We start from the raw sequence: 17725 nt of genomic DNA, 5'->3' as shown, positions 1-17725 counted from the left end.
GGCCAAGCAGGGGGGCAGTGATGGGGAGAGAGGAGCAGGCAAGGTACAGGACAGCCACCTGGGGTCCTCCTTGGCTGGGGCTGAGCTGCCCCTCTATAGAAGCCAGAGCCTCTGTCCTGCCTGACATGCGTGGTGGAAGCCCTGGGCGATGGGAATGGCGAGCCCCTGAGGCCCAGGGCGTCACAGTCGCCTCTCCACCTCCACTCTCTGGCCAGGGGCAGACGCCTCTTGGGAGAAAAGCAGGGGAGGGGAAGGCAGGCTAGAGTGGCAGGTCACAGTTTAGACCTAGAGGCCTGGAGGAAGTGTGGAGATCACCAGGTTGCTGGGGGGGGGCACCGCAAAAGTCCCTGCACCCCGTCCCTGCTCTCTTCTGGAAGGACTAGAGCAAAGCCCCAGCAAAGCCCCAGCGAACCCAGGGGTGGAATCTAAGGCTGGGGGAGGGGCAGAGACTTGTGGGCGGGGTAGCCAGCTGGAATGGGGCGGGGTTCCCACCCGTGGAGAGGCAGCTGAAGGAAGGGAACCCCTCCTTGTCCCGGGGCTTAGGGGAGGGGCACAGGGCCCCAGGGGGTCGGCGGAGGAAGGGCCACCCAGTGGGGACCAGAGAGTTCCAGCAGGCAGAAGAGAATCATTATTGTGCTTATGGACACAGCAGCTCCCTGGCTCTGAGAGAGCGAGCGGGCAGATTTTAGGCACTAGATTTCTGTGATGCGGTTTTAAGTAAATGAATGAGACCGAGTAGCCTATTCGGTCAGGGTGAGCCCCTTGACTGCATCCACTGGCCAATTCAAACCCAGGCAGCTTCGGGCCAGGGTCAGGCCAGGGTCTCTGAGCCCCCAGGATGGGGAGAGGGGATGTGGGACTGAAAGGGAGTTGGTGACAGTCGGCGGGGGGGAGGGGGGGGCGAGACTGGGGCCTAGCCCCGCTCTTCCCTCCCCTTTGATTCTTCTGGAAGAGTGAGGGTGATCGCTCTAGATCCCAGGTCCGAGCGCTGTGCCAGACCACCAGCCGTGTCCCAGGAGTATGGCTTTCCGGGCAAAGGCGGTGCACCCCCAGCTCCTACAGAGGGGTCGAGGGAAGGGAGCCATCCAGAGCTGGAAGCTCTGCTCCAGGCCCCTCTCGACCCCTGGCCTGCCTGCCCTGCCGGTCACACGGTCACTTCTGTCTTGCTGGCTGTGTAGCAGGTGTGGTGGCCTGGGATGTAGTGCAGCTGTTCCACGGTGTTGTGTCTGCGTGAGGCAAAGGCCTGGCGCTTGGCTGCCGTCTGGCTGTGGCCCAGGGTGGCGCAGGAGTTACTGGACGCACTGGGATGGGAGTGCATCTTGGTCATGCGGTAGCGGTCCAGTACGGGCGTGGACACAAAGACATCCGTGTGCGAGATGGCCCGTGACAGGGACTGCTCGGGGAAGGCCGTCCGCTCCGGGGACAGCAGCGGGTCCTGGGAGTGCAGGCGCTCCGTGGAGAGCAGCTGCTCTTCCGACAGGATGCGGTCATAGGGCATGCCGAACTCATCCGGCAGGCCCCGCTCCAGGGACAGGACCCTGTCCTGAGACATGGCCCGGAGGGGCCGGCGGGGCCGCTCTCGCGGCAGCGGCTTCTGTTGGGACATCTGGATGACGTTGAGGGGGAGGGTGCCACGGGCGGCCAGGTCGGGCAGGTGCCGCCTTCTCATGTAATACTCGTCTGCCTCCTTGTCAGCTGTAGGGGAGAGAGTTCGAGAAAGAAAGAGAGAGAGAGAGGAGTGAGCTGGGGCAACACTGTGACAGTGCAGCTAGGATCCAACTAGGATCCTGCAGCCCACACAGGTAGAGGCTGTGCTTCTCCAGACCCCAGGGGCCTTGTTCAATGTAGAGTCTGATTCTGACCTAGCTCTGGGGTGGGTCTGAGAGTCCACATCTCTAAGGAGCTCCCAGGCAATTCTGGTGCCCCTCGTCCCTGGACCACCTTGAGTATCCGGCGTTAATGGACTCCCTCGAGGTATCCAGGGAGTTCATGGCCGAATAGATGGCAAGCCCATGACCCTGAACTCCTGCTCCAGTACTGCTCCTGCCACGCCATGGTCCCGAAACAGAACAGCTCCCTGGGTCTTGCTGAAACACCCAAGGAGCAGCCGATAGCTTTCTGATAAGGCTCAGAAGCTCTCTCCAAGGAAGTTGGGCTGAAGAACAAGACTCCTGCTAGAATAAAGCAGAATGCTCCATCCAGGAGGCGCTTGTGAAAATGCTTACTGGTAACTTAGAAACATAGTAACACCTTCTCTGGAGTAACAGCCTATGCCTAGGAAGCCAACACATGGGCATCCAGCCTCCACACAAGCACAGAATCAAATCTACGTGTGCTTCGCCTGTGCCCACAGCACGAGCAGGCCCGGACAATCCCATGTGTGCACCTCGTTCAGATGCTCCGCCCATCTCTCTGTCCACGAGGCCCCCCAGGCTCACCCTTGAACTCACCCAGGACACGCACAAGCCTTCTTTGCCCCACATTTCAGGAATGAGGCTTCCTACAGACAGTCTTCCAGATCTCTGCAGAATGTGGGATTCCCATTTTTAGCCATAGAAACTCACTGTTCCACCTTGGCGTTGGCTGATATGGACTCATGGGCTGAACTTCTATCACAATAGGTTACCCTGTACTGTCAAGCACAGGCTCGGCCCTGTAGCGGGTGGTCATCGAAATAGACTCTTTGGGAAATGGAGGCAGAAGGTCCAGGGGTTGGAAAACTGGAAGAGAAGACCTCTCCTGCCATATACCTTCTTGACTTTGTAACATCTGAAACCCATCAATCCCTAGAGCTCCCCAGACTCAAATGGCAGAGCTGGGACCATGGGATGTACTGGGCTCAACTCATGAAATGGGGTCTGTGCGTGGAGTGGGGAGTCTCAGGTTCCCAAGACAGTGTTAACGGGGTTAGGGAGGGAGCTGGTTTATGGGCCCTTCCACAGCCAGTATCTGGGAGAGTCTCAGAGAAAGCTCTGGCATTGAGAGCCTTTACTCCAAGACAGATAGAGAGCAAGGCAGGCCCAGGGTTTGAAGAAGGCAGGTGTGGAGTGAGGCTGGGGAAAGGCTTTCTCTTGTAGTTAACCTGGTACATGCGTTGAAGCACTGCTTCCCATGGGAATGTGGCTCTGAGGACCCCATGGCCTCCATTCTACTGAGGGAGAAGATGGACTCACGCTCTAAAGAACAAAAACAAGGGACTTGTCTGTTCTCTTCTACTGTGCTACACCTTGCTCTTTGTTCTTGGGACTCCCCACTCCCATGCCCTCAGGTGCACAGCAAGAGAGTGAGACACAGGAAGATGTTGTGGAGGCCCCAGAGGCAGACCCCAGCCCCAGGAAAACCCCACTTACTTAGCCTCTTCAGGGATGAGTACTTGCTGGGATGGGTCTTCACTGCAGACTCGTAGGATGGGGGCAGGTGGGCCAAGTTCTGGAAGGAGCGGGAGAAGGAGAGGTCATAGGGCTCGGTGGCCGATGTCAGGATGTTGTTCATCCGAGGCTTCTCTGCAAAAGAAGGCAGGGGTCATGGCGTTAGTGGGGACAAAGGTTGGGGGGTAGGCAGGAAGGAAGCATTCAGGTTCCACCTCTCATCCCCGTCCTGCTTTCCTGGCCCCATGTGCTAGGACACAGGTGATGCTGGTGACTCAGCCTCCCTCAGTGCTCAGCTTCAGTTGCCAACAGGCCATGATGGCAGGTTACCCTTCCTTGAATGGCAAACTCTTTCTGCCGGTATATCACTGGGCTGTCTGATGAAAACGTAAGCCTGATGGAGCTGGGTGAGGGGTGTCATAAAATCATCTATTTTGGTGTGAAGGTTCTATCCTTTCCCCAATAGCATTAGGCATACTAGCTCTCAGGCTCAGAAAATATCTGAGTTTGAAGGAGGTAGAGTGACCCATCTTGTCTGCATACCCATAGGACTGCGTCCAGGACCCAGCTCCACCGAGACTACAACCCACACTGTGCGCGAGGTAATTTCACCTCTCACACCACCTCTTCCACCTTTGGCTTCTCCAAGCCCTGCAACTGACAAGCCGCTGTGAGCTACAAAGCCATTTCCTCTTGTTCCTGCTCCTTTCTCTGAAGCCCCCTTAGCCATCTCTAAGCTGCTGGAGGAAAGAACGTGGGCAAAATGCCTAGTACATCATTCTGTTTTTCTCCCTCCATCCCTTGAGATTACAAAGTCTAAGAGAGAGAAGGGAGAGTTGTTCAGTGCCAGACCTGGAGAAAAGAAGTGGGGAAGACATGGAAGGGAAGAACAAAGAGAAGTGAGGCGAATGACTAATGAGGTGAATGAGTTGGGCTGGGCTCTGGGGGCCAGATTAGGAATAACACAGGAGTCGGGGGAAGAGGAGATGCAGGTATGGGTGCTGAGTGGCCATGAAGATGGGGTACAAAAAGGAATAGAGATCCAAGGCAGGAAGACAAGCATGCCTTGGTGCTTGACTGACTTGAAGCACGGCAAGAAGTTAACAGGTATTGCTGGGGAAACAGTGGTACTATTCCCAGAAATGAGGCAGCTGGGTGGCTCTTGCATCATCCCTCCATCCTCTTGGTTTGGGACATCCAAGAAAGGGCAGGCTCTAACTTTGGACAAATGTATCAGTGGTCTGTGTCTCCCTATGCCTCTTGGCAAAGAGGGTGCTGTGAACCGTGGGACAAAGAGGACTCCTAGGCTTGATCCAAGGGCAACCTCAGTACAGGGAACTCCTGGCTTCTGTATCCCTTCCTGCCTTCACTGGTACCCTCAACACTGGGGATGGAGCCAGGGGAGCCCAGCCAATGAGCTGCTGTTCGTGCCAGCTCAGTACATATGTGAGGGGGTGGGGGATGCTCTACATCCCTGAGTGATCAGAACATGCTGTACTGAAGGAGCCTCCCTGACACAGATCGGGACAGATACCAGGAAGTGGAGTGGGTAGGAAGCCGGGAGCACTGCTACCCAGAGCTGGGTAATAGCCACAGCCCCTTAGCTCTGGTTTCTTCACTTTTGGCCATGCTGGAGAAGAACGAACTTCCCTCTGCCTGTTGGCATCATACTCCCACTGAGCGCATCACTCAGCTCACCCACTTCCAAATGCAACATTTCTGGATGCTCTTACCCCTCACTGTTCTCCAAAACCTTCCACTGAGCCAAAGCCAGACCTTCCTTGCTTTTTCCCTCCACCATGATCGCCCCTGCCCCCTTGTTCATGCTCTCTCTCCTATTGCTATGCCCTTCCTTATTCTTCCTCTATGCAAATTCTCCCTTCCCCCAAGACTCTTCACTATGACAACATCACATCTTTAAAGCCCCTATTGCTCTTCTGGTCAATACCACCCAGTTTAGTGTCTATGTGGTCTCTAATCATTTGACTTGAGCTGGTCTTGCTGATCTCCAAAGATTGCAATCTCCTTGATAGCAGAAGTCTTGCTTTCCAATTTTTCTGATGCCTTCATAGTGCTTGGCCCAAAATAAGGATCTAATTAATACTCATTTGCTAATCAAATAGACACAGGCTGCCTCTTCTCTTGAGAGCTGCTCTGCCAGCTCCTGGGAAAAGTGTAACATCTAAGGGAGGAATGCAGAGAAAACCCTGCTTCCACTAGGCTGTGAGCTGTTCAAGGACAGGGATCGGGTCTCATCTACCCACATCTCCTCGCACCAGGTAGAAAAAGAAGACAGGAAGAAGAGGAGGGAAGAATGGTTCCTCCTTTTGTATTCAGGGGCTGTGCTTTTGTTGGCTTCCTCCGGGGAAAACCAGCTCATAGTTACTCTTTCAGAATGATACTGAGCTAGCAGAGCATCCTCGTTTGCCTTTTCTGGCTCCTCTCCCTGCTGCTGCTTCATCATCAATGGGCATCCCCCAGGCTTTCTGCTCCTGCCTTCTGCTTTTCTCTTTCAGCCTTCTTGCACAGATTGCCCCTACTCCCAAGGCTTCTGTTACCGCTTCCAAAGCATAACTCCAAAACATCTTCAGCTGTCATCTCCCTCCAGACTTCATGTCTGCATTTCTAACTGCCTGTTGAGTGGTTTTTCTTGCAAATCCTACAGTCATATCTGGCTCTCGATGTCCAGATCCAGGCTCACCATCAACAGCTCCATCCTCAGTACACTGGTTGCTTTCCTGATTCCTTAGATTGTGTTAATAAGACCCTCCATTCTTCTCATTGATCGTGGCTTTGCATTGTACTCATAATTGACTCTCATCAGCCATATTCAGTTAGTAACTAAGTTTTCCCAATTCTTTCTACAATTTCTTTCATATCTGAACCCTTCTTTCTCTCCCCACTGTCCACATCACCACTGATACCAGCTTCTTTTAACTGATCTCTCTGATTTCTTCCAGTTCTAATTTCTCCTAGGCCTGAAACCTGAAACACCTTATTAAACTATTGCTTTCATCATATATTTCCACTAGGAGCTGAGCACTGGAGGGGGACATCAAAATAGTCCACTTTTGTTCTCCAAATTATAATGCAGAAATAGAGCAGATAAGAGGGGTAGGTCTCTCTGCCAGGTGAGCTGCAGAATTTATCTTTGTTTTGAGTTTCTCTCTCACTAAAATTTAATGGTGTTTTCATTATTTCATAGCAAAGACAGAAGAATAATGATAGCTCACAATTTACGTGGCTGTCACTTTCTATCAAGTTTTGAGCATGTACGAAAAAATAGTTGTTCACTGCAGTTCCAAATGGTAAGTTGTGATCTGGTGGGAGGACATTGAAACCTAAGAGGGAAACATGGGTTTGTAACCCTTTGGCAATTTGTTGCCATGCCTGTGCTCTGCAACTTTCAGGTTCTTCCACTGCTGGGAAGCTAAAGCTTAGGTCATCCAGTTGGATTTTGAGTTTCATTAAATCTTAATTAGTTTGGGGAGCATCAATAGAATTTTTCACATCTCATGTCATTACTAAATGGTACCACAAGTAGCCTTGGGCAAAGGAGAGTGTTCACTCCTTGCTGTGGACACATGGAACTGATGGCTGCAAGAAGTGATCAAGATTGCAAGTGAAATGCGTTAAGAAAGGGGCTTACTCTTTCCCTTTCATGGCAGAAGATTGCTCTGATATCGGAGACAGACACTAGGGGGACAATTGTCTAAAAGTGAGAGTGAGGCATTGTGGCCCTGGAGGAGGGCGGGTACCTGGCTCCTTGCACCTTAGCTTCAATGAGCCAGTGACCATGTTTGATGCCATAATAGGCATCAGTAGTTAGGATGGAGCCACTTGGAATGAGGATGGAACGCAGAACACTCTCAATCATCTCTCACCATGTGTAGGGGTCTGGGTAGCGCTGCTTAAAATCGGATGGTTATACTGATGATCACCTGAAAATCACAGAAAAAAATTTTTTTAAAGAAGAGTTCAGGAATTCCGTGGTCTCTCCAACACAGAAGCACCTCTCTTGACTTCTACTCTGCTTCTCTGAGTCAAAGGAAGCACTTCTTAAAAGCTCAGACCTTTGGCTACCCCAGAAATGGGGCAGGGTCCTTCCTCTGCTGTTTTTGTCTCTCTCCTTCTGCATTAGGGCTTCCTCTGTCACCATGATGACCCACCCACATCTGTGGATCTGGCTGACCAGCAATAGAGGCTTTGTTGGGGTGGAGGAGGAGAAGGATGGAGACTAGGGGACATTTGGCAAGTACACATATGTGAGATAGAGAACTGGGCAGAGGAAATAGATCCTTTTTTGGGGAGGAGGGTGTTCAGGTATGGTTAGCCAGGAAGAGGATGCCGTAACTTAAAGTGCTTACACTTTATGGGACTTTGATTTGTCCCAGGTCTTTATACACAGGTATCTGGATGCATCCTGAGATGTGGCAAGCTGACGTGAACTGCCCACTGCCTGGGATCCAGAGTCCTGGGTTCTAGGTTCTGCCCTGCCTATAAGTAACACAGCCTGATATTTCAAAAGCATTGGTTTTAATTAATAATGCAAAAGTCCACATTGATTGAACAAGCCACAAAATTAATAGAGCCATAGTTGCTAAAGCCAGGAGTTCAAGGTATTCTGAGGGCTTCTAAAACTGAATCGTTTGGCTTACCACTAAAGCACAATTCAACATTGTATTATGGCTTCAACTTGACATTGTATTTTTGGGTTTTGTTGGTGCATGCATCTAATTTCAACTAAAGCAAGGGAAAGAGGAGGCATGAGGTCTGAGCTTTAGTTTTAAACCGTGGGTCACAGCTCTGCCATCCTCTTAGGTCTAGGTCTGCTTCCATTTCCTGGATGAAACCATCTTTCCTACCTTTGGCATTATACCTTCTGGCTACTCATTCTTAAGCTCCTTCACTAGATCCCTTTTTCTGTTTTATTCTCTAAATACTAGTGCTCCATAAGGCTCAGGTGTCTTCATGAAGACTTAGGCTCCACCTTCTTGCCCAGATTGATAGGTCTCAAGTCTACACCTCTAGCCTGAGGTCCATCTGGTCTGCAGGGTTAGATTTTAAACTGCTTATGGCCATCCCTGTGAAATTCCTGCTCTTAGCCCAAACCATCACGTCCCAAAGTGAGCTCATCATTTTATTCTCCCAATGCTCAAGCGCTGTCCATGGTACTGACGCTCCATGGGCTTGGAAAGCGAAACTTCAGTCCTCATTCACCATTTCCCTCCCTTCATCCTCCGTATCCATCCAGTGAATCCCCAAATCCTCTTCCTATGACCATATCCTAAATCCAGGCCCACAATGTATTTTTTTGTTCACATTTCTCTTAGTTCTAGTCTCTGGCCATTTCCAAGACAAATCATCCTGTGTGCTCCTACCAGACAAAATTTCCCATACCAATGGAATCATTTATATCATTCCTTTGGTTCAGACCAGGGTCTTTAAGTAGTCATGGACTCTATCCAGTGGGGTATAGGTTTGGGCGGTAAGCCAGCATTTCTCACATGAAGATATTCTCCCTTCCCAAAACAGAATATTAAGTTATATCCAGGGAAAAACTATTTGCCAAATGCTGAATCAGTTCTACCCTGGATCTGGATTTAAGCAAGAAGAGAGAATCCAGGAAGGGAGATAAAGGATAGATTTGTTCGGCTTGTCCTCCAGAGGCAAAGAGAAAACCAGTGTCATTGTTCTTTGTTGTTATTGTTATTTTTTGTTTGTTTTTAAACAATATGGCAGCATCAAATAAACAGTTGTAAGAAATGAGAGAACCCAAGTTAAATGGTGGCAGTTAGAAATACTTCTAATCTTCCTTTTCAGAATCTAGGTGTCACCAGGAAAGGGAGATGATTCAGGTTCATTTAATAATCCCTGGTAACCAGCTATGGCCCAGGCTCTGTACTAAACACTTTCTTATTTATTTAATCTTATTTTTTGACTGTGTTGGGTCTTCATTGCTGCGCGTGGGCTTTCTATAGTTGCGGCAAGTGGGAGCTACTCTTTGTTGCAGTGTGTGGGCTTCTCATTGTGGTGGCTTCTCTTGTTGCAGATCACGGGCTCTAGGCACGTGGGCTTCAGTCGTTGTGGCACATGGGCTCAGTAGTTGTGGCTCACGGGCTCTAGAGCACAGGCTCAGTAGTTGTGGTGCACAGGCTTAGTTGCTCCACGGCATGTGGACCAGGGCTCGAACCCGTGTCCTTTGCATTGGCAGGCAGATTTTTAACCACTGCGCCACCAGGGAAGTCCCTCACATACATTTTTTAAACTAGTCTTTGCAATGATTTTCATTTGAATTTATATTATTGACCTACCGATTTCCAGACACTGCAAAAAACTCCTTAAATATCTTATTTGAAGTAATTCTTATAATTTTGTTGACAGCTGAGTTTACAAACAGGATAAATGTCTTGAACTTAGATATTTTGTTTACAAGTGCAGGGCTTTTCCTTTTGTTTGAAACTTACTTCAAATATTTTGCTAACATTTTATTTTTTTCATATACTGGCATTGAGGAAAAAAATTTAAAGTATAGAGGTGAAAAATTAAGCCATCTTAAAATAACCATTGTGGCATTTTGTTATATTTTCTTTTGTTTCCCTCCCCCTATACATTACTGTGTGTATGTTTACATACACACACACACTCACACTTAATATTGCAATGAATAACCATTTGCATTTTTCACTTTGCACAAGTGAGAATCAGAGTACAATGCTCAAAATGGAGAAAAATATGGTGATTTGATCCTCACACATGTACGAAATAACAAATGCATAAGGTTATTCATTGTAGCATTTTTATAGTAGCAAAAGAAACAACCTAAATGTTCATACCTGTATGTACATACACACACACAGATAAAGGTGTAGTTTCCACATATGTAAATAAGCATGTACTGCTTTTAATCTGTTTCCTGTATACTTAATGGACAACATGTCTTGAATATACTTTCATGTTTTGAAATAGTCTTTTATATGATTTCACAGTAGTCTTTTCTATAGAATAGTCCATTGTGTGTATATATATATATATATATATATATACATTTCCCTATTAACCTATTAATGTGTATTAATGTGTATTTGGATTAAAAGTTCAAGAAATGTACACCAAACAACCTTGAACACAGCTCTTTGTCCATGTCTTATTTCTTTAAGCAAATAACTGAAAGCAGCATTTCTTGGTGAGCACACTGCCAATTGCCTGATGTGATGAGGTGGGTTAATGGATTTCCTCATATTGAACTATTCATCTATTCGTAGGAAATACCTTACTTGATTTTTATGTCTTATTCTTTCATTACAACACTGGATCCCATTTGCATATATCTTATTTAATTCCTATGTATTCATAAAGAAAATCTGCATTGTTGGTGCTAACACGGCAGGTTTTTGTATCAAGATAATGATTTTGTAGAATCAAGGGCATAGTGTTTATCCTTCTGTATGCCTTGAAACTATTAATAGAGCAATGAAAGATCTGTTCTTTGAAAGTTTGAAGGAAGGCAATAATAAAAATGCCTGGTATCTTTTGGGGAGTCCTTTGGTTTGCAGGGCGGTAGGGGGTTGGCTTGTTATTTCACTGACTGTACAACAACTTCGGGAGACGGATGCTGTTAGCATCACCAATTTGGCATTAAGGAAACTGAGATTTGGAGAGGTTGAATAATTTGCCCAACAGGTGAAGCTGGGATACAAATCCAGGCAGGCTGGCACTAGAGCCCACATCCTTATGTATCCTGCCTGTCATACTTGGCAACATTTTCCCTGCATATTGATTCATCCACATTTTCTAATTCTACCTTCAGTGTGTAATTTCTATTTTTCTTAAATCCATTAAACATTTGAAACTTTATTAGCTTAAAACTGTAACATACCCTCAAAAAGCCTCTATATAGGAAATTATATTCCTTTTCTCAGTCTTGTGTTAGTATTTTCTGGATTAGCAATTTATTCCCGTTAGTCTTCTTTTTCAAACAACTGCCTCTTTACACATCAGGGTTTTTTTTTCCTCTTCAAATCATGATTTTATGCTTTCAGATTTGTTAATTCCTGCCTCCTAATTTTCTTTGGTTCGGTTTGTTTTACTTTTCTAATTTATTTTTACTCTTTTCTGTCCACAATATCGGGTCTTTAGCTCTGAATTTGTCTCTGGCACAATCCCATGAGCATCAATATGCAATGTTCTTATTGCTGTTAAGTCCTAAATGATCTGTAATTACAGCCTTAATTTTCTCTCTGACCCAAGACTTCTGTAGAAGAGCGTTGTTAACTTTCAAAGTGTTTGGGTTTGTCGGTTTGAACTTTTGCCATTTTATCGTATTGCGGTGAGAAAACAGGGCCTGTACAATTTCTGCTTTGAGGAATTTATTGAGGTTTTCTTTTGGGGCCAATATATGATCAACTTTTTGTGAATGGTTCATGAGTTATTAGAGAAAAGGTATTATTTTCTTCTCATAGCGTATAAGTTGACATATATCTATTAAATCAGATACATGAAATATATTATTCAGTTCCTCTCTATCCTAACTCATTCTTTGCCTACTTAATCTGTCAAAGACTGAGGGAGGTGTCTCCAGCTCTCCCACCACTGTTGGGTTCCTGTCACTTTCTCTTTGTATTCGTTATAGAATTGGTTTTACGTATTTCATAGTTACATTGTTCAGCACAAAAAAAGCTCATGGTGCTTATGTATTCTTCGTGGCTTGTACCCTTTTTCAACATTAAATAACACTTTCTGTCCTATTTCAGGCCTTTTTTTTTGCCTTTAAGTCGGCTTGATCTGATATTTATATTGCCAACCCAGCTCTCTCTTTGTTTGCCTTCTCCTGATAAACTTTGCCTATCCTTTTGTATGTAACCTTTCTGTGTCATGTTGTTTTATGCTTATCTCTTGACAAGAGTGTACAATTTTACGAAAATTTACCTATGGGCCAATTGGAGCTCCTTCTCTAGAAATTAGGAACCATTAAAAGAGAGAGATTTGGTCTCTCTGCATGGCTGGACCTATGACATGTAAACTAGGTAGCTATGGCCAGTCTTGTAGATTTGGAAGAGAGAAAGTCAGTCTTTAGAGACTATGGCACATCATATTTTACGAAAAATGGTGACAGTTATATTTCTAGTCCCACACGCTCTCCCAAAACCTTCCCACTCCCCCATGAGATATGGTCTCTTCTCCATGAAACGGGAGGGCCTTCCTGACTGCCTCAAAGAGCATCGTGCAGCAGAAGTAACACTGCATGCCTTCCACAGCTCTTTCTCTTTTGACACACTCAGTCTTGGATCCCAGCCACCATACGGTAAGCAAGTCCAGGCCATGTGCAAAGGCTGCCTATAAGGGCTGACAGCTCCAGCTCAGGTATCCATCAACAGCCAGTGTCAACTGCCTTTGACTGCATCAACTGTCAACAGATGTATGAGTGAGAAAGACTTCAGATGATTCCAACCCCCAGCCTTGTAGATGTCCAAGCTAACACAAGTGGATCAGAGACGAGCTATACCCACTGAACCCTGCCCAAATCAGAGATGTGTGAGCAAAATAAGTGTTGCTTTTATTGTACTGTTTTCTAAAATTAAAATTTTAAATTTGAGATCATTGTAGATTCACATGCAACTGTAAGAAACAATACAGATATCTTGTGTATCCTTTAGCCAGTTTCCCCAGTAGTAACATTTTGCAAAACTATAGCACTATATCAAAACCAGAATATTGACATCGATACAGTCAAGGTATGGAACATTTCCATCAGGAGGCGGAAATGATTCCTCATGTTGCCTTTTTACAGCCACACCCACTTCCTTTCTCCATCCACCCCCTTACTGACCCCTGGTCACCATTAACCTATCCATCATTTCTATAATTTTGTCATTTCAAGAGTGTTATATGAATGGACTCATACAGTATATAATTTTGAGACTGGATTTTTTTCATCAAGCATAATTCTCTGCAGAATCATCCAGGAATGCAGCAATAGTTCATTCCATTTTATTTCAGAGTAGCAAATATTCTGTGGTGTGGATATACCACAGTTGAACTATTCATCTGTTGAAGGACATCTGGGTTGTTTTCAGTTTTATGATATTATGAATAGAGCTGCTATAAACATTCATGCGAACTTTTTTGTGTCCAGATAAGTCTTCCCTCATCTGGGATAAATGCTTAGGAGTACAGTTGCTGGATCGTTTAGTAGCTACATGTTTATTTATTTATTTAAAGAATCTGCCCAACTGTTTACCAGAGTGGCTGTACCATTTTACATTCCCACCAGCAATGAATGAGTGATCCAGTTTCTCCACATCCTTGCCAGCATTTGGTGTTGTCAATATTTTTTATTTTAGCCACTTTTAGCCTTGATAGCTATGGAGTGATATTCTTTGTAGTTTTTGTTTGCATTTCCCTAATGGCTGACGTTGTTAAACGTGTTTTCATGGGCTTAATTTTCATCTGTTTATCTTCTTCAGTGAAATGTCTCTTGATTACTTTTGCTTACTTTCTAATCAGATTGTTTACATTTTTCCTGTTAATTTTTGAGAATTCTTTTTATCTGCCAGATAATAGTTATTTGTAGGATACATGATTTGTAAATGTTTTCTCCCAGGCTGAAGCCTATCTTGTCATCCTTTTAACGTGGTATTTTGCAGAACAAAACTTTAAGTTCTGATGAAGTCTAATTTCCCAGGTTTTTTGTTTTTTTTTCCTTTATGGATTGTGCTTTTGCTGTCAAGTCTAAAAACTCATTTCCTGGCCCTAGGTCCCAAAGATTTTCTCCTTTCTTTCGACATGTGTTATAGTTTTATGTTTACATTTAAGTCCATGATCCATTTGGAGTTAATTTCTGTTTAAGGCATGAGACTTAGGTTGTGGGTTTTTTATTGTTGTTGTTTGTTTTTTGCCTGCAGATCTGATGTTCAGTTGCTTTAGAGCCTTTTTAAAAGGCTCTCTTTCCTCTACTTAATTGCTTTTGCACATTTGTCAAAAAGTCAGTCAAACATATTTCTGTGGGTCTATTTCTGGGTTTTCTATTCTGTTCCATTGATCTACATGTCTATGCCTCTGCCAATACCAGACAGTCTTGATCATTGTGGGTACATGATATTTCTTGAAATTGTGTAGACTGATCGCTCCCACTTTATTTTTCCTTTTAAAAGTTATTTTAGCTATTCTAGGTGTTTTTTTTCCCTTTCCACATAAATTTTAGAATATTGTCTGTATCTTAAAAAATCTTGAGAAGATGTTGATAGGAATTCTGTTAAATCTGTATATTATTTGGGGAAAATTGTCATGTTTACTCCATTGATTCTTTCATCCCATGAGCATGATATGTCTCTATTGTACCATTTGAATTCCTTTGACTTTTTTTTTTTTGCGGTACGTGGGCCTCTCACTGTTGTGGCCTCTCCCATTGTGGAGCACAGGCTCCAGAGGCACAGGCTGAGCGGCCATGGCTCACGGGCCCAGCCGCTCCGCGACATGTGGGATCCTCCCGGACCAGGGCACGAACCCATGTCCCCTGCATCGGCAGGCGGACTCTCAACCACTGTGCCACCAGGGAAGCCCCCTTTGACATTTTTATTATATCTAAAAGTTATTTTCTTGGGGCTTCCCTGGTGCAACAATGGTTAAGAATCTGCCTACCAATGCAGGGGACACGGGTTCGAGCCCTGGTCCGGGAGGATCCCACACGCCATGGAGCCACTAAGCCCGCACAACTACTGAGCCTGCGCTCTGGAGCCCGCAAGCCACAACTACTGAAGCCCACACGCCCTAGGGCCTGTGCTCTGCAACAAGAGAAGCCACCACAATGAGAAGCATGCACACCGCAATGAAGAGTAGACCCCGCTCGCCACAACTAGAGAAAGCCCACACGCAGCAACGAAGACCCAGTGCAGCCAAAAATAAATAATAAATAAAATAAACAAATTTTTTAAAATAAATAAATATAAATAAAAGTTATTTTCTTAGTGATTGCTCTAGGGATTACAATATGCATCTTCACTCATTACATTCTTTAGAACTAACTTATTTCCAGTAGAACATGGAAACTTTCCCCAATGTTGCTCCAATGAGTCCTCCCCTATTGTACTATAATTGTCATATATATTATCTATCTATCTATCTATCTATCTATCTATCTATCTTTCTATCTACCTATGTATATGTATACCCAATACTACAGTATTAAAATTATTTACAAAATTTTAAGTCTTTTCAAAAAGTTAAGACATGAGAAAAATATGTGTGCTGAGTCTCTCACATTAACCACATATGTATTGTTTCTGGTGTTTTACATTTCTTCCTGTGAATTTGAATTACTGCCCGGTGTCCATTTCCTTTCAGCCCATGAAGTTTCTTTAGTATTTCTTATAAGTCAGGTCTGCTATCAGAGAATTTTCTCAGTCTTTGTTTATCTGAGGATGTCTTTATTTCACCTTTGCTTTGGAAGGTTAATCTTGCTGGATATAGAATTCTCGGCTGACAGTTTTTCTCTTATCACTTCAAATAGGTATTTCCAACTGTCTCTGGCCTCCATGGCTTCAGATGAGAAGTTAGCCATTAATCGTATTGATGCTCCTCTAATGTGGTGAGAGGGCAAGGGTGTCACCCAACACTCCAAATCGAGTGGGTCCCTCCTGACCTAACAGTAGCACAGTTGCCAGTACTCATAGCCTGCCCCATCCTGGCAGAACCTCTGTGATGACTGATCTGTGGGGAGGCTGGGAGAAGTCCTAGGCAAGAATGTCATAAACTCTCTCTATTCCTACCTGAAGTTCAGCAGTTTTTCACACACAAACACTTCTCAGATGGTTGGGTACTTTTTGATCAATTTTTAGAGCACTGAAATGGCTGTTTGTATCAATTTTGTCCAGTTTAGCAGCTGTTTGATGGGGAGAGGATTTGCTCACCTTCTCACTGGGCTTTGGCTTACCTCCTCCAGGTTTTAGGATACTTTCCCTGATCACACCCTTGCTCCTGTTTCTCCACCAGGCTGGTGGAGTCTCCCTCGCAGCCTGGAGACCTTGTTGCTCAGCCAAAGAGATGTTGGGGGGGAGGCAGGGAAGAAAGGGGAGCTCTGGCTGGGTCCTCAGACTCAAGGTGGCTCAAAGGTGTTTTCAAGCCTTTTGGTATCAGCAAAATCCCCAATACATTTTAGGCTGAGCATTTTGTATCCAGAGAGAATGAGTTCTGTGTCCAGACTCATTCACACATTTTAATAGTTAGAATATTGGCTGGGAAAAGTAATTTGGTATTGAAGACACTTCGTAGGAGGGCATAATAGGTTCCAAAATCCCTCTACCCTGAGTTAAAGGGAATTACTTCTTGCTAAAACCTGACATATTTTCAGAAATAAAGAGAAAATTCCACATGAGGCTTTTTGCTGGCTTTGCTGTAAGTGGGGGCTCAATGGTCCCCTCTATTTCTTCTTGGTTGCGAGGGGCAACACTGATTCCATGTGAAGACCACCTGGGGCTCACATCAAAGCAGGTACTTGTGGGTCCCTCTAGAACAGTGTTTCTAAGACTGGCTCCATGCAGCCTTGAAGGTTCCTTGGAATTGCCTCAAGGGCTACTGTATAAGAGATAGAGTCTGGTGGGTGATGTTTTACACTTGTTGCCCCGACCCTGGCCTCACGCAGAGCAGCTTGGTTTCCATCTGTCTTCTGTATTGGGCTTCTATGTAAGATTTCATTTGGAGAGGCAGTTCCAGTGTTTGCAAGTTTAAAATCAACAGATCAAGCTCAGTATCTCATCTTAAAGGTGAGAAAAGAGGCCCTAAGAAGTGAAGTGACCTGCCCAAGATCACAGAGTTGGTGGCAGAAAAAGGACTAGGTCTTACTCGTATTCTTTCATGGTGCATCATGGGCCAGAGCTTGTGTGCTATTTACAAAGACTCCCTTGTGTTCTCCAGCAGGGGTTCCAAAGAACCGTGCATTTTCTGGTGGCTCTGCCCCTCTTTGCTAGCTGCATGTGGCTGTAGCGTACACCTGGCTTCCCTGAAATGCTTTGAATTCTGGGGGTGGAGGGAGAATGGGGGGTGGTACTGGGTCAAATAAGTGTTGGATCTTATCCTTCCTCGTGGATATTCACCATGCATGTTAAAAGCTCCAAGAAGTCTAGCCATGAATAACCCATTTAATTAGTTATTTGACCATTTTTTAAAACCTAACGGTCAGGGTGCAGACAGGAAACAGATATACATCCAATTGGGTATTTTAAGGGGACTCTAATAAAGGAACTATTTTCAAAGGTGTGAGCAGGATTTAGGAAATCCATAAAGGGTAGAACAGTACCCTGGGACTAGTAAGAGTTGGGGGCTTCATTCAAACCTGCCCTGACTGGTAAAGGAAGGGAGTG

At 45.4% G+C, this 17725-nt stretch overlaps 1 protein-coding gene across 3 annotated transcripts in view; it reads right to left on the bottom strand.

The window, feature by feature from the left end:
• Positions 1–1144: 1144 nt before the first annotated feature.
• The window catches only part of SHISA6 (shisa family member 6), a 242193-nt gene continuing 225612 nt past the window's right edge, over positions 1145–17725 (bottom strand). For 2 of the 3 annotated variants that reach the window (XM_065897715.1, XM_065897716.1), the window contains 2 exons: positions 3351–3503; positions 1145–1695 (listed from right to left, as the gene is read on the bottom strand). In XM_065897715.1, the coding sequence (XP_065753787.1) occupies positions 1145–1695; positions 3351–3503 (704 nt within the window). Of the gene's footprint in view, positions 1696–3350; positions 3504–7252; positions 7310–17725 lie in introns of all 3 variants that reach the window. The other variant, XM_065897714.1, reaches the window with a different exon arrangement.

The sequence above is a fragment of the Phocoena phocoena genome, chromosome 19 (assembly GCF_963924675.1).
Source record: "Phocoena phocoena chromosome 19, mPhoPho1.1, whole genome shotgun sequence".
NCBI lineage: Eukaryota > Metazoa > Chordata > Mammalia > Artiodactyla > Phocoenidae > Phocoena > Phocoena phocoena.
Note: the sequence above shows the minus strand (reverse complement) of the source record. Positions and strands in the feature narration are given on the sequence as shown.